Here is a 23,822-nt window from a genome sequence, read left to right as displayed (position 1 = left end):
ATTTTTACTTCTTTTAGTATTTATGACAAAAGCCAATTAAGAAGCGCGGAATTTTATTATCGTCTATATAAAAACGGAAAAAATGTAAATAATTGAAGCATTTTTTTTTCTATAATTGTAAATGTTTTGCACCCGCGACTAGGACTTTTCGGGAAGGAGCTCCATCAGGGAAAATGAATCAAAATATGATCTGTGGTTCACGATATATTTGCAAACAAACCAATATTTCTTATATTAGTTATTGGCCCTTAAACAAAATTAATTTTGTATACAAGTTTCTTATACTATCTTTTTTATCTACATAAGATTTAGTAGAATAATGTAGCCTGACATTCAAGTATTTTTTGCATACACTTTTAATTAACATTGGATAGTGGTTAATAAAAGAGCTTGGAAAGTCATGAGGAACTTCCGCAAACAATCTTTTACCATAACATTTTTTTATGCATTCTTGAAGAAGATTATGCATCACGTCTTTCATATAAATATTTTTGTTTTTTATATATACCTCCTCAGCTACAGTGCATAAATAAATAAGGTCACGTGACGGATATCGTAAGCCGCCTTTATCTTTTTTAAATTGGAGGCTATTCACAATTTTTTCGGTATTATACAGAGACTCGAGGCACTGCTCGCACTTTATTTGATTTTCTAAGGATTTTATAATAAAACCAGCAATATATACAATAACCTTTTCAGCAAATTCGGTCAGCCTAGTCGGATCTGCCAAATAGTCATGATCTGGAGGTAATACAACATTTTCAGTGTCTACATTTTTTTGTATGTTGTCGAAATCTTCGGAGGTTAATTTGCTGCGACCAGTCGTTTTATTAATTGCCAATTCGGGTTCGTTATATGTTAATATATGTATATCTGTAAGTGGAATACAATTCCCGGTGGTCAAATGTTTGAGTTCTCCATGTATAAGCATTCTTTTGTAAGCAGACTTAAATTGAGCAGCGGTTGGATTATTATTAAAGCCACCTTTTGCTCGAATAGCACTAAAGAATATCTCCAGGTGGTCCTGGCTAAGTTTATATGAACTCAAAAATTCTATACGGTTAGTTTTAATTAATTTATCGTACAGAAATAAAATAGCTTTAATATTTAATAAAAAACCTATGAAACCGGTTTTTCTTTTGGATAATAAAATATTGGTATTTCCAATTTTAATTGATTTAATGTAATCAAACATTTCGTCCAAAAATTTTTTTATATTGTCGTAATTCTTCGTCATTAGTGGTTTTTTATAACCATAAGCCTTTAAATTACGCGTGTTCAATATATCGAACAATATATTAAACTTTCTAATAAAATCTGCCGTAGCATCGCAATTACCGAATTGTTCTAGAGATAATTCTTTGGAACAAAACTCCAAAGCATTCGCAACAGACTCGCTTAATAATTGTGCTGCTAACCGAACTTTCATAATTTGTTTTTTATAGTTAACATGAGAACCTCGTATTTTATTCGCTAGATGAAAACCTTCTTTTTCCTGTAACTCCACTAATAATTCAATATAACTCCAACAAATAGAGTCACCATTTCCATTAGTTAAAATTAATTTATCGCCTAGGGTATTTCTTATTAATTTTAACATATGTGAAGGATCAGGAAATATAACTAACTCTTTGTCTTTATGAAAGAAAACTGGATTAATAAAATTTGTTTCTATGTTGCAGCCTAATATTTTTGCCATAGAAAAATTTGCTGCACATCCATCAAATGTTACAGAAAAGATATCAACCCCACATTCGGTTACGACATCTAAGCACGACTTGACTAACGAAGCCTTTTGCTCCGCAGTAACTCCCTCTACGAGGAAGTACCCCACAGGTAGCTTCCAACTGCCATTGATGCAAGTGAGCATAAAACTAATGCTTCTCTAGCAATAGGTTGATCATCACTGTTTAATTCACATCCGAAGTTGACAAAACCGACAAATTGTTTTCCGTTCCACTGAACGGTTCTTCGAATGGACATTTCATCGAAACAAAGTGCACAAACCCATTTTCGTGACGGATTACTTTTGCATAATAATTTCAATGCTTCTAACGATTCAGTAGAAAAACCTGGTTCACCGTCTATAGCTTCATACCAACGCGCTAGCGTTCGGACATGAGGAAGACAAGTTTTAAAAGTTTTCCTAACAAATTCATAAGCGCGCGGACTGATAAAATGTAAGTTTAGTGCGAATTTTCGCACTTCTGGTGAATACTTTCCTCTTTTCATTAAAAATATGGATTTTGAGGATTAATTTCCATAAGTAAATCTGCTGTTTCTTGATTAATTAAAGACTTCGACTTTAAGCTAGTGACAATGGCAGAAAGTTCAATATTTCTTTTTACAAGGCGTCTATTTCGTGATCTTAGTAAAGCTAATTTCTTCTTTCTTGATTCAGCAAGATCACTTTGATGTTTCAATTTTCTCAGAAGCTTTTCTTTTTTCTTGGCGTATTCACGGTTTCAGAGCTCGGAGACACCTTACTTGCACTCGAGATTACGTTTTGATGCTAAAAATTAAAATAAATGGCATTACAAAGAAGCATATAAGTGAAATGATGTTTATTTTCAAGCGCGGCTTATTGCACTTTACGGTAAACGCAGCGCAATTTAAATATAAAGTTTAAAATTATGAGCTACTAGCAATGCCCGCGGCTCCGCCCGTGTGAACAAGTTTTCCAGGGTCTATAGTACTCAGGAGTAATATATCTGTCTATTAGTGAAAGAATTTTCAAAATCGCAGCAGTAGTTCTTGATATTAGTGTATTCAACCAAACAAACAAATAAACTCTTCAGCTTTATAATATTAGTATAGATGACTTTCGTGACAATTGACACTATAACGCTATTCTAAGTGGAATATTTTACGCTAGAGTTATATTCTGCCAAAATAATTATTGTTTATTGAAATAAAACTATTTTGCGGATTTTATCACGGTTTTTATAATATAATTTTCTCCCGACGTTTCGAAAACTTTTCAGCATTCGTGGTCACGGGGCGAACAAAAGAAATTAGTGATTAACATATAGCGGTATATTTAAATATTCACTATATCGATTATTAATAGTAACATATGGATGCCAAGAATGTGCTATATTATATAAAAATATAAAACTTACTTCGTCCAACTCAACTGCATTATTAGTGAGGGTTTTGGAACACTCTCCTAAACAGGAACTCGAAGCAAGAACGGGTATCTCTATCTGCTGAACTGCAGTACTGTCGGAAATTTTAGGAATCTGGAAAAAGAATGATTTATTATACGCTTTACGTTATTTTTTCATACTATACGATCATTATTTTATTAATCTTTAAACTCACGTGTATATTGATTGTTGGTACGGAGAATGTATTAAGATAGACCTTACATTTAGTCTTCCGAAAACATGTTCCTAAAAAATGTCTAGAACATATGCTGTCATATTTTTTTGGTTCCCAATTTGATCGCCCAGTTGCCTGTATCCAAGTATGACGTGTCTCCGGATCTCTTGGAAACCTACAATGAAAAATATTCACTGTAACAGAAAAAAATTAGCACAACTATCCTATAATATTATTTAATATATACAGTGGTTTAATCTCAACATAGATTATGCTAGTATGGATAATTAATACATAATATAGTCAACTAGCGATACATTTATTATGGCTTGCTTAATAATTGTGTCCTTGTCTGTACCTACACAAATTCTCACGTTGCTACTGCAGAACGAACTAGTTCTTTCGTGATTACTGTACACTGTATCCACACATCTCTACTCTACACTGAATATTTATGAACAATGGTTACAATAAAGAGTACTTGTAACTACTGGAATAATAAAGACATCATCATTATTAAAGTACACAATACGAATACGTTAAGATTATATTTTCCTCAACAGCGGGGTAATTTTAAGTCGTGAATGTTGGTAACTCAACAGGGCGTATTAACCGGACAAATTGAAAGTTTACTTCAAAATGGCCACTTAATCCCAGTGACATAACTTTCGAATTCGACTTCGTAATATGTTAAATTTATAATAATTATATTAAGTTTTACATAGATATCTGTTACTTTTAAACCAAAATACACATTGATATTGGTAAATTATTAATGTTATTTTAATTATCTTGACGAATTTTGCTATATAAAACCATAAAAGTAGCACTTACGAATGAAAGGTTATATTTTCAATTTTTCGCTCACTTCTGCTTTTACAGCCGATAACACTGCAGTGAACCATATTTAACAGGTTAAAATACTTAAATATGTTACAAGAACTATTAAAACAGAGCTTGTAATGATCTATTTCCACAATCACTGATGCACAACTTGTTGACGTTTAGACTGTTTGGCCTGAACTGAAGATAGGCCATACAATAAAAACCGGAACTCTGAGAGCGACAAAAAATACCATATGTATCTCTCTCGCTCTTGGGATTTTCGTTATAAATCTATCCTTTTCTCATTATTACTATTATTCGCATGTCAACTCTATATACTATTCTATCTCTATGTATTGAGGTGACATTCTCGGAAAAGCACTGTTACCATGTAACACGTATGATATCCACCCAAAAGACCGCAAAGTCAAAGCATATATTTACAGCAGTACATACACAATATTTAAAATTTCACAATAGATAATCGTTTAAAACTTATTTAACTTCTCAACATACAATGGGCATATTTACTTTGAAAATGATTGATAATTTTGTTTATAGGTGCCTGCCTAGAAGGTAATTTTCCTAGCTTTTTTTTATTTATTTTTTTTAGAATAATTACAAAGAATATATTTTCTACTTTTATCATGAAACTTATAGTCTGGAATTTGGGTAATTGACTTTGTTTTCCAAGTATCAGAATCGACTGCTAGCAACGTCGTGATTATATTCTCTGCTGCTAGCTGTTTTGTCTCTAGCACAAAAGAGTCAGCTCGTACGTTGCAATACTACGGTCATATACAATTTTTAAGTGAATAAAATAAGTAGGAAACTAGTAACAGTTACGTTGCTATTACATTTCGTTTGGTTAGTAAGATTGGTTTTTGCCCATTTCCCCCTTCCTCAGGATATGAAAAAAATTTACCTCAGAAGGATACTTACCTACCGAAATTCCTTGTGTCGGAGAATCCTACCCACAACTCTCCTACTCGGTCTGCCCTACGTAGAAACTTCGGGGATGGTAGAATCCCTCTCTTTTTATTCTAGCAAACGAGATAATGGAATTAGGACGATGTGAAATGGGCTTGTATTGCCTTCCTTGAAAAGTTTCCTCCTCCTCTTGTCACGGTTTATGTAGGGTACCTTTTACCCCGATTTGAAAGTTATATAAGGTCAGGGACCCCTATTCTACAGAGATATACCCATCTTATTCAATCACGGGCGTTCTAATCAAAGACAGCTTTGACGGCCATATAAGTAAATATGGAATTTTGACTCTCTTACCTATGCATGCCCGTAATTTCAAATAGACGGATTTTCTCCTATATTTTTTTCTTTTTATAAAGACTTGCTCCAATAGACGGAATAGGGCCTCCTGACCTTAGGTACCTACCTATATCTAATTATCGATATTTTTAGTTTCTTTAAGACACCATTTACCTACCAATCCATTAAAAAATTTAAGAGCTTCTAAAGTTTGGGTACCTATTTAAACAAAATAAAAGAAAAATAGTTCTTTTATAAATCCTTTATTTACCATTATTTTACTTAACGTATTTATAACAATTACTTAAGCAAATGATTTTAACAAGTACGTATTTTACCAACAATAATAATTATCATTGAGCAAATTTTTGCTGGGAATATTGTTACTACATAAGTTAATAATTTGCTTGAGCCACATCATCATAAAAATAAACAATATGCCTTAAAATATGCGTTTATTATTATTAATTATAATTTAAAATTAGACAATCCCTTCCGCTCTTTCAAAGCTCTTTTCAATTTGTCTTCCAACTGAATTTGGTCTCTCGGACTTAATTTATAAATAGTTTCAAGTATTACGTTTCGCAATAATTTACGAGTTTCTTCATGTATGTACAATTTATGTTCATAACCATAATCCCTTAGATCGTAAATGTAGTCATCGAACAGAATGTTCTCTCTCAGGGTGAACACTTCATCCATCCCTTTCAAGAATTCCGTTCTGTATGGTAGTTTTTGGTTCAACTCCTTTCTGTATTCAAGTAACTGATTTTTTAATTCCGATCGATACATTCTTGATAAATGCCTTAACAGTTTTGCTAAGTCCTTTGTGTATTTGAATTCCATGCTCCTTAACTCCCTGTTCAATACACGACAATATCTGAGCAATTTTCTTTCTGGGAAGTCCATCGATAATAAGTCTAAAAGGTGTCTGATGAACCTTTGGAAGATTCCTTCATTTTTCAAATCGTTTATTTCCACTGAATATGGTAGATGGTTCTCGTGTGGTGTTTTGTGTGAAAACCTTATACTTACAGGCGAAATTAAATTTATAAAAGATAACGCGAGAATGTATTTCAAGATCATGGCTGTACTATTGAAGAAATGGATTAAACATGCAAGGTAAAACAATTTTCCGGTTTGCAAAAGTCAATTAATTAATTCCTTTTTTTAACGACTTTCCATATACTCTACTATTGCCAGCTTGAATTTATATTGTATGTCCGCTTTTATTCTATCTGTTTGTTTGTAATATGTACGAAATATCAATTTTTTGAATACATTCCGAGTCCTCTCGCCTATACGATTAGTTATTCCATTACCATACTTTTTCAACACGTAAATGTATTCATCCATTTTGTTATCATCCCAAATGTTAAATATAGAGTTTGTAGCATGAAAGAATGCGTCAGATTTAGGTTTTCGTTTCCCTAAAATTGTAAGAAAATCAACAACTTTTAACTTCAAAATACGACCATTGAAATCAGAGAGCGTCCGCAAAGTTCTTCGAAATTTATTCAACAATCTCCTCATTAAATAACCCGATCCAAGTCCGCGGAGACTTCTGTTCAATACTTTAAAGTATTTAGGTATCCTACTGGATTGGAATTTTGTTAGAATAACTTCACAGATGTTCAGTATGAAGTTGTAAAATGGTCCTTCGGGAGTGACTGGTTTTGGAGTGGTGACAGTAGTAGTTGGTACAGTAGTGATTTCTACTTCTGTGGTGGGATCTTCACAGTCGCTTGTTTCATCGAAAAGTCTTCGATTTAATTTAGTGTGTTCTACATCCAATTTACATGTAGTTGGTTCCATCACATCAAGAACACTTGAAAAACGACCAAAGGTTCTTTTGCCTATTTCCTTACCTTCAAAGTTTTGAGAAAGATTGCAGCCATGAATTAAACACAGAACCAATTTCAACATGTTTTACGCTTTCCAAACTCAATTATTTAACAGAATCTACTACATCATACAATTCTACAGGTAATAAACTCCAACCTAATAACTTATGTTTCCAAATCAATATTTTGATTTAAATTTCTCTCGCCAAACAACTCTCTGAGAAACTTCATTATCTGAAACAAATGCGTAGGTACGTTATATTTTCGATAAAACAAAGTATCAGTTACAGACATTCGTGACCTTCACGAATCCTTACAAATAGATCAGTAGGTACCGATGTGCCTGGTGGATAAAGTTCTACAATATTCCTTGAAAGTGTGCGCAACAAAGTTCAAACTTTTTGTTGACTTTTTATGGACGACTTTTGGAATTACGGAAGTTTGTCAGTCAATTTAAAAGAAATGTATAAGATTTCTAGAAATGTGATTTTATCTGTTGGTTGATTGTAAATCTTTGCAAGTTAGTTGTGGTTCGCGGAAAAATATTTCCTAGAACGAAAAAGTTTTAGAATAAATAATAGATGTAACTTCACGAATTTATATTAATACTATCGTAAAATTTTACGGCAAAAAATATCGAATTAGCGATGTCACAAAATGTTGAACAAGAACAATTTTTTAAAATATTAATACTTAATTGTAATTGGAAATAACCTGCCAAAGAGTGAGTGTGATTACAGCAGCCAATAGAACATCGTTAGCAGCAATGTAAACACAGCTGAAGATCATCGCGTCAAGCGTACATAGAGTCCATTCTTCGCCCCACCTTGAAAAAAGACAATGAATTAGTACTTAGCTTAGAAAATAAACATAATATACTTAATTCATACATAAACATAAATTATACAAAAAGTTTCGAATAAATATAATATAAGAATAAATAGAATAGGGCCCACATAAGATTTAAGATATACATTATTTTATATATTAAGAGGATGTAGGGACTTCCCCGAATACAGTAACAAAATTAGGTCTATTTCAAATATAGCAACCCACGAAGTTCAAGTATTCGTATCTATAGAAACCTACAAAATGACAAGTTATACACCTCTACAGTCGCGATCCGCTAAATAAAGGACTATAACGGGATTTCCCCGAATGATCAATAATCAGAGGCGTGTAAATACCCTACCATAAAGAATTGATTAAATCCTTCGATCGTATCTAAAGATCTCTTCGAGAAAGAGAGAATATACTTTAATAGTTTTCATGATGGTCATAATTTTCAAACTTTAAACATTGTGCGATATTCATGATTTCGTTTATAATCTACTAGCTTTTGCCTGTGGCTCCACCTACGTAAAAAAGTTTTTACAGGATAAATTAGTTTCCGAGATAAAAAGGCGTCCATAACACTCAGAAGGGATTTAAATTCCTATTAGTGAAAATGAAAATTCAAAGTAGGTTTAGTATTTCCCGAGATTAACACGTTCAAAAAAATCTCTTCAGCTTACTACAATAGTATACATTTAAATAAACCAATAATCGACAGGGGTCCACTATGTATATTGAGGACCAAATTGTTTGCAGCAATCGACTTATTTCCTTCCTTATTGCCACCGGAACTGCTTACCACGTGACAGCGAAACACGATGGCTCATTGTCATCGTACAGCAAGGTGCTGGTCGTGCCAGCTTCTCTAGTCGTTAGTTCGATGTCGAATAATCTCTCTAGTATGGTCCGCTCGCTAGCGACCCAACTGAGCCCGTCTAACGCCTGTAAATTAGTAATAAATTAAATATAGATCTTACGACAAAAAAATGTCGACTTAACGATGTCACAAATGTTGAACAAGAAAAATTAATAAATAAAAAAAAATGTAATAAACCATCTCAGATAGTATTTTAGGATGAAAATTGTTTATTTTTGTGCATTGTTAATTTAATTTAATTTACAGTAAATGAATACTCACTCACACGTTCAAAAAAAGCCGCGAAAAACTTCGATAGAACTGTTTGTTTCGTTTCATTTAAACCTAAATGTCCTGCTGTAAAAAGTGATTTTGCGTTTTAGTTAATGTATTAAACGATAACCGATAAAAAATGTATACTCCGAATCCAATGTTGACAGTAAAAAGTAATAGTAAGAATACCAAGATAGAATCAACAAAGCTGAACCAAATAGATAAAAAAAAACCTATCATATAAAAAAATACACATAATCCTGTAACAAAACATGCATTTTAAATCATCTGCGATACCAAATATTTCCATGCATATTAAATTTGTTTGATCAAATCGATTAATTAACGTGCAGATGTAATGGATGCTGTTAATGACTTGTTTACGCGCACGTGTTCCAGACTCGACTTAATCAACGCTGTAATAACGTTCATATTCTGTTATTATTAATAATCACCTGTTTCCGACGTCGATAACTGTTTGTACACAGCCCTGGAAACGTAATTGAACAATTACACAGTTTATATTAAATTATGTGATTTATTTATCTTTAATTAGTTTTGCGGTTGTACCCGCGTTAATTTCCTGGGACAAAGACCCTTTTCGGTATGAAAGTCCCACCGTTATACGGACACGCCAAAGATATCCCATTGCAGCTGATGATGGGTTTATTCTGTCCTCACACCCACCACTACAACTCCTGTAAGCCAGGATCAGTGGTAGCACTAGGGCCGTAGCTAGACTTGAATTTAAGATAGGGCAGCAGTGGTTACAGCTAGGTCGGAAGTAAAAATGTTACTAGATCTGATCTGGTCAATCGATTTTTGGCTTTCTTGGCTTGTAAACGTCAGTGCGTCAGGTTAATACTTGCGTAATTGTTGGGGTTATATACAGCGTGTAACAAAATTCCTTTAAATCTCGAAAGACAGTTCTCTTACTATGGGACCAACTTCCAAATCGTGAAATAAAATACCCGCTGGTTCATATATTTTGATTGAGTAATTATGTATAATTTTGTTGATTATTAAAGTAGGGCATTGCCCCACAATGCCTCCCCCTCCCCTCCCCCTAGCTACGGCCCTGAGTAGCACGCTTTTTATGTCACCAAGCTAGTCCATTGAAAAGTTACATTTGGGGTTGCGTTTTTTAGAGGACGCAATTTTATTTTTTTTAAGTGTAGGGGGGGTCAGTCTAAAGCTAAAACCAAGTTTGTGGGGTCGCCACCCTTGTCCCACGGCCGCCATCTTGAAAATAGGGATTGAAATGGTTTTTACGATGTATCTCTTAAACTATTTATCTGACAAAAAAAATGTATAAACATTTTTTGTTGCAAATTAAATTCTCTACAACTTTGGTCTAGTAGTTATCAGCTATTCTTAGAATAAGAGAGGTTAGAAATAATAATAATAGCAGGCAGATGTTCTTTTGTTCCCTAATGGTCCCTTGGGTATTTGGGTATTAATGAGAGTACAAAAAAAAGTATTATTAACCTTATAAACACACGTTCTGATGCCGTTGCAATGGATATTGCTTAACATTGAATTTCTTAACATTTTCGCTTATAACTTTTTTATTTATAGTTCTACGACAAAAGTTACTAGACCAAAGTTGTAGAGAATTTAATTTGCAACATAAAATGTATATACATTTTTTTTGTCAGATAAATAGTTTAAGAGATACATCGTAAAACCATTTCAATCCCTATTTTCAAGATGGCGGCCGTGGGACAAGGGTGGCGACCCCACAAACTTGGTTTTAGCTTTAGACTGACCCCCCCTACACTTCAAAAAAATAAAATTGCGTCCTCTAAAAAACGCAAGGTAAGGCCTAAAAAATGTAACATTTCAATGGACTAAGCAGTGTAGAACACTTATCTGTCTTTATCAAAAAATTAATCAAATAGAAAACAGGGAGGAGTTGGAAATATTATTTGAAGTTAGGTCACAACACCCGCTCTCTGCATCTGAACCTAAGTCTATAATAACAATTGTCGTTCAGTTACTTGTGCCAAACTTCAAGTCGGCCATGACTAATCGATCGTATAGTAAATGAAGAAAATAATGAGTATATCACGTACCTCAACTGCGGTGAACACACGATGCGACAACTTGCCTGTTGTCCGACCATTGTTGACCTTAATTCTTTAGATTGATCGTTCCTAAAAAATAAGAATAAAACCAATGCTTCCGATTTATTTAAAGGTAAAATTTTTCTAATAAAATACTGCGACGAATAAATCTTAAACAAGGACATTAAATAGTATAGTTAGTTATAGACCAGACTTCAGTATCTTTGTGCTCCAAATGTTATTACCCATAGGTAATAAATCGCGGTTTCATTTAAAATGCCCGTACTACGAGACGTCACAGCGTCCTTATATATTAATACACAAATAACATATTTACAGAAAGTATATGCATTAAAAAGGTGCAAATCATGATATGGAACAATATAAACTATTTTACATAAGTGTTTTGCTATTTAAGTAGATTTAGTAACTATCGCATGGGCGTAGAATTTTTCTATGACAATTTTCCCAATATCTGCTCTATATAATATTAAAACACTTTTAATCTTAACACGCTTCCAAACTCTGAACATTCAAACGTTCCCAAACTTTCGAATTAATAGAATTACCTTCCGTGCACATAATGAGCATGATATTCCTCTTGAAACACTAATAAGGATATTCCCACGCCGGAGCAAGTGTTAGGGAGCACAGAGGCTGGTGAACCAAGGAATCTGTCCTTCAACCATCGAGATAACAGTACAGCTATATATGATGACCACCAGGCGAGAGCTGTTATGCCCCATCTGTACCCATCGCTTGCAGGGAAGTGGGAGTACCACGGATCCATTATCTGAGGACCAATTATTTTGATATGCAGATGAATATATAGAGAAGTAAGTATTTATATATATACAAATTATAATAAAATCATTAACGTTCGACTTTCCATGTCTCGATATTTGCTATTTTGTACCAAAAATAAATAAGCGAGAAATACAATGCTATGACGTCACACGCTAAAATCTAAATCAACGAGGGTGAAGTGGCGTACATAGCTATCTACCCAGCAACTGCTAATAATCGATGAATACTAAAAACACCTTCTAGTTAAGATTAACCTACGAGGGCCAAGACTAATCTGAATCTGAATGCCTTATCTACTTTTACTCCATTCCATTGTAATTTAGAAAATATTTGTCCCACTTACCCGCAGAATAACAAGTGCTAGAGGTATCACATAGCCTGGCGATACTCTTCTTTTAGTCTGCATAACACTCCATTCCTTTGCCAACGAGCAAATTTTCCAATTACTGGAATTATCACTGACTGGTGCATCTGTAATGAAAAGGCGCTTTTTTATTTGGACTAGAAATTATTGTAACTAATAATGATGTTTTAAATTGGTTTACGATTTAAAACTCTGTAGAAAAAGTATAATTGTAATTTGTACCTAATACTGGTAATTTTATAAAGCTGTGCTTTTGGATATAACGAGCTGATTGCTTCGGTGTCATAGTTGTATTGCATGGCATACCATACAAATATATCATATCACAGTTTTGAGGTCTCGGGTTTGAATTTTTGCCCGATATGGCGATAGGTTCGGCTCCTATTATCATAGGTCAGAACACACTTGGTGGACAGTGGGTGGTCTGATAGCACCTCTGCCTTCCTCTTCGGGGATAGATGATGTGTGCTGTTTTTAATTCTTTAATATAATTGATACAGTATAGACGGAATCACAAGCTATTTAAATAAGAAAGATAATTACCTTTCCAAGGAGAATTGTATTCAGACCAATCAAGAAAGAAGATGTCGCAGCGGCACTGATTCCAATTAACCCAAGCCGCTTTCACAAGCTTCAATGACACGGCTGTATAAATAAACGCCTTAATCATTTTTTCCTCTTGCTTGGACGGTGGTAGGGTCAACCCAAACGTGCTCAGTTCTGCAGCCATCGCGTGGAGAATAGAGAGCCAAATAGACTGCGAACCAGTTTTGATTCTAGCATAAATTGTCAAACTAAGAAGTGGGTAACGCCATATCTATATTTTTTAACGTTTCCCTTTTTTTCTTATGAAAATTATAATTAATTCTATTGGACAGATACTTTTAAAATTGATGTGTCTAAAGTAAAGTAAAATAAAGCTACTGAGATCTATACGACATAAATAATTTTCCATCTTTGTCATTTTTAAACGTTATTGAAATTTTAAATATACAGATCGATAGAGAATAAAATTTCCTGTTCTTATTAGTGACCACACTATGTTCTCTCGTGTATACTTAACAATAATTCTGAAACACAAGTTTTGGGTTATAATTATGTTAAAAGTCTTCATACGCCGCAAATTATATTAACTCGATTGTAACCAGTTTTATGTGAAAAAAAAAACAAACACCGTTCGAAATCTTCTATCATAGGTAATTTTTTTTAATATCTCAATCAACCATACTTAAAAAAATCAATATAATTTCATTGAATACCACGATACAGTTTTAAAATCAGAAATAAGAATAGAGTCCGGGTAAATTGATAGATTGGCATGCGGACTCGTGAATGCTTTTATCGCTTAATGGAGTAGTTGAGAGAGTTGCCTTCAAATAGAATAGGAAGCGTATTGGGTCAAAGTATGTTGCAAACATTATAATACAAAAGATGTCTTAAATAAATGAATAATAATAATATAATAATATCAGCCCTGTATGATATACTTGCCCACTGCTGAGCACGGGCCTCCTCTACTACTGAGAGGGACTAGGCCTTAGTCCACCACGCTGGCCTAGTGCGGATTAGTAGACTTCACACACCTTCGAAATTCCTATAGAGAATTTCTCAGATGTGCAGGTTTCCTCACGATGTTTTCCTTCACCATTAAAGCGAACGATAAATTCACAAAGAATACACACATGATTTTTTAGAAAAGTCAGAGGTGTGTGCCTTTGGCATTTGAACCTGCGGACATTCGTCTCGGCAGTCCGTTCCACGCACAACTAGGCTATCGCCGCTTAAATAAATTAAATAAAAAAAACTTATATGTCTTGCAAGAGTTTATATATAAATATTGTTTTATTCTACATTATATAAACAATTATAAATATTATTATGACTATGGTTTATCATAAAAAAAATCTATAAGACCCCTTTACGGATGAAGACCTCCTCCAAAAAATGCCACTTGATTCTATAAAGAGCTGTTTCATTCTTTGCTTACATATATTGTAATACAAATGGTAGAGAATAGAGAGAGATTTTTAAAACAGTAAAATATTGTAGAACCACTCTGTAAGACGTACGGTTGGTAAGATATAATTTACGATATATCCGCCCCGATAACGACCACCGTACACAAGGTGTTAAAACCCGCCATAGTTACCCACGTAAGTGTGTCACGTTCCGGGATCAGCCTGTGTACATTCGGTTCCAACAGGCCGGCATAATTGTATCGACTGCCAAGGGGTAAACATCTCTCATCAGTCGACATGCTACTAGACCCCACTCCACTTACCATCAGGTTCGTACTTGTATAAAAAAAAAATCTTGAAACCCAAGCCTTGACTACATCAGACGTCGTTCTCTTTAATACATTTCTATACCTGAATAGCATTTTGTAATGATGAAATAATAAAGAAAAAAATAACAATAATAAAATAATACTTACAAAGAACAGCATGTCAGCAACAGCACCACATAGTATCGGCAGCGCAGCCAAGTACAGACCGCCTCTACGCACTACGCTGCGGTATTGCACCATCGCGTATAACAACGATAGAACGCCTAGAACACTAGCCCAGATCTAAAAAACCGAAATAATTCTCAGTATACTGGTTACAACTATTTTGAAAACAAACGCATAATGCATGGTGAAAGGATAAGACAAAGTCTGGTTCTAAATAGGGAAATGACGTGCATTACTCACATTAAATAAAATACAGAGGTATCAATAATATTTGAAAACGTATTATATATTTTTATAGTTAAAAAAAAAATATTTAATTGCTCAACTTGGGAATCAAACTTACATTTACCATAAGACACTAAATAAACTAAGAAATCCGGGTTCAAAGGTATAATGCATTGTTAGCCTATATTGTTGAAACTACAAACCTCCTATTATACTAAGCCATAGTAATTACAAGTCCAGTTTCAAATATAACTTTTTTTTATCTCGGGCCAAAACATGTTATCGCTACCACCACTTAAGGGATAAGTGGTACGGTTACGTAGGGTTCACCGGCCTTATGATCCTTACACTAGGGAGTATAGCATCGTCTGCAACCTGCCTTATTACCCAATGTCTATAGGAATTATAGCACCGTCTGAAACCGGCCTTATGACCCAATGTCTATAGGGAGTATAGCATCGTCTGAAACCGGCATTATGACTCAATTTCTATAGGGATTATAGCATCGTCTTAAACCGGCCTTATGACCCAATATCTATAGGGAGTATAGCATCGTCTGAAACTGGCATTATGACTCAATTTCTATAGGGATTATAGCATCGTCTGAAACCGGCCTTATGACCCAATGTCTATAGGGATTATAGCATCGTCTGAAACCTGCCTTATGACCCAATGTCTATAGGGATTATAGCATCGTCTGAAACCGGCCTTATGACCCAATGTCTATAGGGATTATAGCATCGTCTGAAACCTGCCTTATGACCCAATGTCTATAGGGATTATAGCATCGTCTGAAACCGGCCTTATGACCCAATGTCTATAGGGATTATAGCATCGTCTGAAACCGGCCTTATGACCCAATGTCTATAGGGATTATAGCATCGTCTGAAACCGGCCTTATGACCCAATGTCTATAGGGATTATAGCATCGTCTGAAACCGGCCTTATGACCCAATGTCTATAGGGATTATAGCATCGTCTGAAACCGGCCTTATGACCCAATATCTACTACGGAATATAGCATCATTAACATGTAACCCTACGATCACAAACCTCCAAAGCGCGGAACAGCCCTGCGCCGGGCATCTCGTGCTGGACCCTTAGAGTCGTGATCACTTCACTCTCTATCCGGAGCGTCTTGTCGTATTGAGCCTCTATATCTATACGGACTCGTAATCCTCCGAGGCTGTATTTGTCTCTTTCAATGCTAGAGTTTGGAAAAAAATATGCAATTTGATGTATTAAAAAATTGATTTATGTGTCAGTTACTATTTCCAGAAATAAAAGTAAATAATTAATCGAAGTAAATAAATAACAAACAACGAATAACCTACGTTACTAATGGAAAATATACCTTTCTAGTTTTATTTTTGTTAGGTATTCGGGGAGCTTACGACTAATTTTACAAAATAAGTTTTAACTTAAATAACTTTACGCCAATTACAAACTTCCACATATTATAGTATATTTTTTATTGCGCCAGTGGTTTCAAAGATGTAAAACAAACTCTTAAACTTTACTTCTTTGATAGTGAAACAATGTTGGCCTTATTTGTGAATTTAATTAGTGAGTTTTCTTTCAAAGTCCTTGTAAGAATAACGACAATTCGAAGCAAACTCCGACCGTTTCGAACTATGTAGGTACTTCTGTGTGAATACTAGGAGTTAGTGGTGAAAAGGGAAATTTTCCAAAAGGGAACGCGACACATTATAAGTACTAATATGTATAAATGCGGCCTGCAAATTGTTCTAATCATCATTAGATTTAACATGAATTACGAAAAAGAAAGCGGCAAGAATCGGGTATTATGAACCCTTCACCACTGACGTGTAGAAAATATTTAAATAGTGTTTTTAATGTATCTAATGGACAACATGTAAATTGACATTGTAAAGTAATTAATGATAGAGAGTAATTTTGACATTGTATTACTAAATGAGCATACTTATTATGTTAATAATACTTATAATAAGCTACTCAACTTGTAGATGTAGAATAAAAAATTATCAGTAATAAGTCATTTTAATTTCACGCGCCCTAATGCCACTAATACTCTAATAGAATTCGACGCAAATGCAATATCAGTCTCTCAATCAGAAATACAATCCTACATACATCATATTCGTACTAAACTACAAAATGTAAAAAAAAAAATACCTGTATAAAAGTTTCAAAAATATTTAACAAAACATACCGTAGTTTAAATGTCAGAGTACGTAGATATATCGTGTTCGTTATATTAGCTGTTACTGAAACAGCATTGTGTACTATATAATAACGTCCAAATTGGCTTGTCGGCCAAGTTCCTCTCTAAAATCAAATAATAAAACAAAATTAAAAAGGCGCGCCGAAGTTATTACTTATTAATATTTATATAATCAAATTATGACATTGAAAGAAGAGTGCTTTAATAATCTTTTAAGTTACTATATTTTTTTGGGTGACTAACTTTATTAGTATTTCTAGTTTCTTCAACACTTAAATATTTTTTTAAGTAGAGCATGCCAAACAATATTATTTTTTCGAATATCGAATAGCTCAAAGTATATAAAATATACAGATACAAAATATATAGGAATTTCAATTTTCCTACCTGAACATTGTGACCATCTGGTTTTATCAAAGAAACCGGCAATGATTTTGGTTCGTCTGCATGTAAATACGGTACTAGAGTTCCGTTCAACTTCGACAAGCTGACTTCCGATAAATTAATTTCGCAGTCAAATCTATAAGAAATATCGAATATAAATAGACATAAAAATTTAGTACTTACCAAATATATCTATATATATAAAAGAAAGTGGTGTTAGTTACACTATTTATAACTCAAGAACGGACGAACCGATTTGGCTGAACATGGTGGAGAGGTAGCTTAGAACCAGGAGACGGACATAGGATACAGGATTTATCCCGTTCCCACAGGAACGGGACGTGACATAAGACGTGGTATAAGAAAGCAAAATTTGGTATGGAGATAGTATAAGACCCTAGAAAGGTTATAGGCTACTATCCCGGGAAAATATATATAGTGGGACTTTTATCCCGGAAAAAAACTTCACGCGGGCGAAGCCGCGAGCTAAAGCTAGTTTCTGATAAAAGTGTCAAAATAAAACTAGCTTTCGAATTGTATCGCGGTTTTTTATATTTAAATATGCTATTATAGTCATATAATAGTTATATAATATTCAGTCCGCCCCTTGACCGTGAAAGCTGCAATCTTCAAAGCGTCGGAAGAAAATTCAAAAGTAAAAAAAACTGCGATAAAATTCTAAAACTAGTTTTATTTCTACATTCGTCACCATAACTAATCTTATAAAAATGCTTACGAGAAATCCGTGCCAATTTTTATTGCGATTGGTAAATAACATGACAACGCTTTGTGTTTCGTTTCTCGAAGGTATTTAAAACCTCCATCCGATGTATGTAACGCCACGGATATAAAAACTGTATCCTAAAAATAAACAAATTAGTCACACAATTGTTTAAATATACAGTCTTATCATTAACTTGTTTTAGCGTTAAGAGAAGATTAAGAATTCCTTAAATAGCTGTCAAAAACATCACCGGTTCTTAGATTAAACCTTATTAAGAGGCAAGATGCGGGGTATGACTACTAGCTATTCGAGTAAATTTGTGTTTTAACTAAGCATAGTTTTGAGATTTTTTTACAAACAAGACTGATAGCGTAAAGTCAAAGACAATAACAATAATAAGAGATGGAGAAGGTACTGGCCGACACAGCACGCATTGTGAGGAAATTCCTCCGGTGGCTTAGGTCTTGAGGCTCGCCATCGGAAGGTGATTCATATTTTTTCAATATTTTTATATGCATCCCTGTTTTTAAATATATATAAAAATGTAAAAAAAAGAAGTTTAAATTTTAAAAATTTCGTTTACAGATCGAGAACTCAAGTTTGAAACACATGTTTCAAACAATTTTCCTTTTATAAGAAGAAATTTATTATGCACGTTATAAAATATTTATACTATCATAGAATCTTGATATTCTACTCTATAATTGTGTTAAAGAGATGAACTTACCTTGCCATGAGGTAGAATAACTCCAGTATTTCTGTCGTAAGTTTTTACATCCACTGTCAGTTGTGGCAAAGCTGCAAAATATAACTATATTGGTAACCTCTCGTATTTTCTCTGAAGAGTTAGACAGATGCACAAGTATTTCACCCACATTTAGTCGAAATTATTTCCGTACCCATGAAAAATTTGAAAACTCGGGTTAAATTTAAAATCTAAATTGATTGACTTTAAAGTTAATTAAGCTCTAAATTACTGTATACGTTTTTGACATGACGGATTAATTATTTTCTTAAGAATACATTTGATCTTTATTTGCCAATGAATGCGTATAACATTCATTTGAACTATATATTTCGATGAACTTAGAAAGAAAGAAAAGAAAAACAATTTATTAGTCACAGTCGTAACAAAAACAAAGATAATGTACCTAAATTACAAATAATAATAAGTATAAAAATAAAAAATGGCTGGTCCCGGCTGTATAATAATGTTGTGACTTGGTGCAAACCACAACACAACGTAAACTTAGTGTTTCTTCTACAGAAAAAGGTATATTTACCCAATGGAAGCGTCAGTTTCGGCTGCAGCCATAATCTGCACGGTCCAGCAACATCGATGGTGTAAAAATTATTTACACATTCATTCGCTAAAAAGCGACAAGCTCGCGTATCGTTTTGCTAAAAACAAATTTACTTGACGATGTTACTTGACTTATTACACTTGTGACTGTCACTCCGTTACTTTATGATACGCAATACACGTCATTCTTAATTTCTTAGAATTATTTTACGTTCTTTCAAGTGGTACAAATGGGTTGTAATACAAATATGTAACGCATCGTTTTTCTACTACCTTATATTATAAAATATTATTTTAAAATTTGTGATGGTATGTGAATGTTTATTAGTTAGTCACGGCTAAAATGCAACAGATTTGGGGAAAATAATATAAATATAAACAATAATCAATACAAATATAAATAATTTCGTATAAGTAAATTCCCACACTAGTAAATAAGTGTAACTTTTATCTATGGAAAGGATTTTTACACGAGCAGTCACAATTAAAAGCTAGTTTAAAAAATCCGTGTACTTCATCTATTGCATTAGCATGCAAGAACCTGAGAAGACTTTTTTGACTATTTACCAGTCGCTTTGCATAAACCGAACATCATTCAGCTCGAAAAAAGGTCTTTTAAAACAAACATTTAACACCTTTTTTGTCGTGACAGAGGTTAATTCTAGAATCGTACATTTTTCAATTTGATTATCCATTCATGCTGGCGACAGGTGAATAAATATGTAAACCTGCCTTCAGACTTCAATAAGCTCCTATAATAATCAAACGTCAAAAGCGTTTGTATGTAAATTGAAAAGACCGACAATTTAAATAAATTATACACAGTGAAATAAAGATTTAGATAAATGTTAATTTTAAATCTTATTACCTTCGTGAAATGTAAATATTTAGAATAATTTATTTGCATTTATAAAATGTCTAGAACGACATATTGGTATTCAATTATAGACTACAGCGTAACTTAACCGTTTATGCAGCGCATACAACTGAAGCTCTCAAAAGGAATAAATTTACTCCGTTTTTGCAATATTTTTCATTAATGCTTCGGTCCTATTGGTCTTAGCGTGATAACATATAGCAAACAGCATCCCTCGATAAATAAGCCATACAACACTAATAGTATATTACACACCTAGGGAGAAAAGTAGGACATTCTCACCCGCCGAATATTGTCACCCGAGCCGAAGGCGCTAAGTAACACGAATTTTAATGCAAGCGTTAACAATAAACTTAATGAAAGTGTGGCAGTGGTATTAAGATAATAGGAATTAAGTATTAATTTACAACTGTAAACAGAAAACTTACAACACACAAATACTCGTATTTAACGACATCGAGCAACGTCGTAGGATGTAATACTATTTCTTCATACTTCGGCCGGTTGTTCACAAAACTCTTGGCCACACACAAGCCCCTAACCACGACTTGATCCTTATTACAAGTGCAAGCCTCGCATCTGACGCAAATATTCCCTTGAGCTTTGTACCCGCGCGCACACTTCACGCATTGCACTTCTTTCATTGGTGATCCGTCGAAATTTTGGGTCACTGTAATGTAAACTTTTATAATTGTATCGATTGATTTCAATATAAGATTAGCAAATAAGCAACTGTAATTTGATAAGTGTTCACTTCAGTCCATTTGGGTGCATTGGCGAACTATCTGGACAATAACAATTTATATATTTTTCATATCTCAGCAATGGTAACCCGCCCCTGGCGGCTTTTATAGTGGAGGTCGCCGAAGAGCCTAAAACTTGTAAGGTTTATCCCATATACCAGAAGGTAGCGAGGGGGAGAATTATGTTACGCTTCCTTGTTAAAATGGGTCTTTTTTATAATTTATTTTTTTATTCATTATTCATCTTCATTTAACCTCGGCAGCATGATTTTTACACTACCTTGGAGTTGCCCTAGACTAAACTTCAATATTTTTCAAATCGAATCGGGATGTAATCGTTGCATTTTGCTCCGGAAATGGACTGACGTTCCTCCGGGAATCTTGTAATAAACAATATTTTTCCAATCTTTTTGCTATAAACGATGTTTAGGTTTAAATTCGCGTAACCTTATTTTTAGAAGCTATTCGAAATATCAGCGGCAGCAGCCTAGTTGAGTTCGGAACGGACTGCCGAGACGAATGTCTGCAGATTCAAATCTCATGGGCGCACACCTCTGACTTTTCTAAAATCATGTGTGTATTCTTTGTGAATTATCGCTCCCTTTAACGTTGAAGGAAAACATCGCGAGGTAACCTGCATAATCTATAGAAATTTTGAGGGTATCTGAAGTCTACTAACCCGCACTAGGCCAGCGCGGTGGACTAAGGCCTAATTCCTCTCAGTAGTAGAGGAGGCCCGTGCCCAGCAATGGGACAGTAATACAGGGCTGATATATTATTTAATTGAAATATATAGACGGAGGTGTTACCAGGACAGCCATTTTATGCCATGTGTGTATCATCTCTTAATGTGATATTGGGTGATTCAATCGCCATATCGGGCATAAATTCCAGACTCCGGGCTGATACTGAATATAAAAACCCATCATTTGTCAGACCAAGGATTCAAAACCGGAAACTTAGAGCGGTATTGTCTAATTTGTATTAACTTTATGTTAACAAATAATATGAAAGCATGTTTATTACGTAACAAAATTTACATCTAAATTTATAAAACAAACAATAAAATATATTATATAAATGAGTAATAACAACCCGTAAATACTTCAAAATGTAATCTAGAGGGTAAATTTGTCCAAAGCTTGACAGATGCGTAGTAGTGAAAGAGATGTTATACGCACCCGCGGCAAATATTTGCGCGACCTCATAACCACTAATGCTCTCAAATGTTTGCAAGGTTTGACTCGTTATATAATACAGAGATCATGTTTCGTAAAGAGATATTCTTATGTAACATATTTCAATTAAATATTTGTGTAAATATCATGTTATGTAATGCTTGCTAAATAAATAAATAAATTAACATTAACTATTTAAAGTTGTTTCGCTTAATACCGCCAGAATACAATAACAATTATTGTTATAAACGTATGACTCTCTCGGTGACGTAATTGTACTGCAAGCCCGGTACGGCAGCGCTCTAGTTTCGATTTCCGACAAAGTGATATTTGGGTTTTTCTGCTCAGTATCAACCCGAAGTCTGGAATTTGTGCCCGATATGGCGATAGGCTGGCGCCCTCATATCATAAGACGAAACAATCTTAGGAAAAATTGGTTGCCCCGGGTGAGTCTCTGCATACCCTTCGGCGATAAATGCGTGAAATGTGTGTGTGTGTGTGTGTATAAAAGTATTACCTGATACAAAATCGTTAGGACATTTCCTGCATACAAATTTCCCGGCGACGACCTGGCACCTCCTCGGCACACACGAGGTCCCATCGGCGGACACCACCGCGGTGGCATTGCATGATCTACAGGCCCCTATACCAGCTGGTACGCTATGTTCCGCGCAACTACATCCAAACCCTAAGAAATATAATTTTAATTACGCACATCGTTTAGAACAAACTTAGCCTAGTGGCTTAGTCAGATTTTCAGTTTACAACACAGTTATATTCAGACTTTCGTTTTTGACTCTTAAAATCTGATTTAGCACGATAGCTGTTTTTAAACGCTGTGGTATTTAAAAAAGTAACCTGTGGAAGTCGCCCTTAGACCAAATTACAAAATAAAGAATTTCAATTAAAGAATCAAATAAGTATATCAATAGATAACCATCCGTAATACTAACAGCAAAGATATAAATTATGAAAATATTAAATGACCTTATAATTGTTTAAACCCCGTAATAGTTAAGTTTCAATGTAAGTAATAAAAAAAACTTACCATCACCAGACCGCACCATCGATGCATTGGTTTGACAAGACCGACACATCAGAACTCCGGGGTCATAATACTGGTCTACCTTACACGTTTCTGGCAATTCAAACCCTTTTGTGAAAATAATAAGAGCTACAAATAAATAGCATCTCATATTGTTACGAGTTAGTGACTTTTCTGCAATAGAGACCATTTTTAAAGAAAAATATTGCTGATATCTAACGTTAGG

General features: G+C 34.1%; 3 protein-coding genes across 4 annotated transcripts; all 3 read right to left on the bottom strand.

Moving 5' to 3' along the window:
• Positions 1 to 188: 188 nt before the first annotated feature.
• LOC115456290 (THAP domain-containing protein 2) lies at positions 189 to 4,374 on the bottom strand. Of its 2 annotated transcripts, none has more exons than XM_037439190.1 (4): positions 4,159 to 4,374; positions 3,325 to 3,499; positions 3,123 to 3,242; positions 189 to 2,512 (listed from the first exon to the last, which is right to left on the bottom strand). In XM_037439190.1, the coding sequence occupies exons 1-4, from the start codon at positions 4,227 to 4,229 to the stop codon at positions 2,429 to 2,431; spliced, it is 450 nt and encodes a 149-aa protein (XP_037295087.1). In that variant the 5' UTR covers positions 4,230 to 4,374; the 3' UTR covers positions 189 to 2,428. The 2 variants fall into 2 exon arrangements, with proteins under 2 accessions (XP_037295087.1, XP_037295086.1); XM_037439189.1 differs by having other exon boundaries at positions 4,159 to 4,373.
• A 1,288-nt stretch (positions 4,375 to 5,662) lies between these two features.
• LOC115446503 lies at positions 5,663 to 7,357 on the bottom strand. Its single transcript, XM_030173171.2, has one exon. The coding sequence runs from the start codon at positions 7,339 to 7,341 to the stop codon at positions 6,586 to 6,588; it is 756 nt and encodes a 251-aa protein (XP_030029031.2). The 5' UTR covers positions 7,342 to 7,357; the 3' UTR covers positions 5,663 to 6,585.
• Positions 7,330 to 23,698, bottom strand: LOC115446502. The gene is made up of 19 exons (XM_037439188.1): positions 23,600 to 23,698; positions 23,069 to 23,239; positions 21,059 to 21,300; positions 19,734 to 19,851; positions 19,178 to 19,248; positions 18,463 to 18,587; positions 17,730 to 17,862; positions 17,331 to 17,446; positions 16,190 to 16,343; positions 14,894 to 15,028; positions 13,003 to 13,216; positions 12,439 to 12,566; positions 11,858 to 12,081; positions 11,298 to 11,378; positions 9,678 to 9,712; positions 9,236 to 9,306; positions 8,893 to 9,035; positions 7,974 to 8,085; positions 7,330 to 7,493 (listed from the first exon to the last, which is right to left on the bottom strand). Exons 1-19 carry the CDS (start codon positions 23,646 to 23,648, stop codon positions 7,425 to 7,427), a joined length of 2,391 nt encoding a protein of 796 aa, XP_037295085.1. The 5' UTR covers positions 23,649 to 23,698; the 3' UTR covers positions 7,330 to 7,424.
• Positions 23,699 to 23,822: the final 124 nt, after the last annotated feature.

The sequence above is a fragment of the Manduca sexta genome, chromosome 16, assembly GCF_014839805.1.
Source record: "Manduca sexta isolate Smith_Timp_Sample1 chromosome 16, JHU_Msex_v1.0, whole genome shotgun sequence".
NCBI classification, from domain to species: Eukaryota; Metazoa; Arthropoda; class Insecta; order Lepidoptera; family Sphingidae; genus Manduca; species Manduca sexta.
This window is presented reverse-complemented; position numbering and strand designations above follow the sequence as displayed.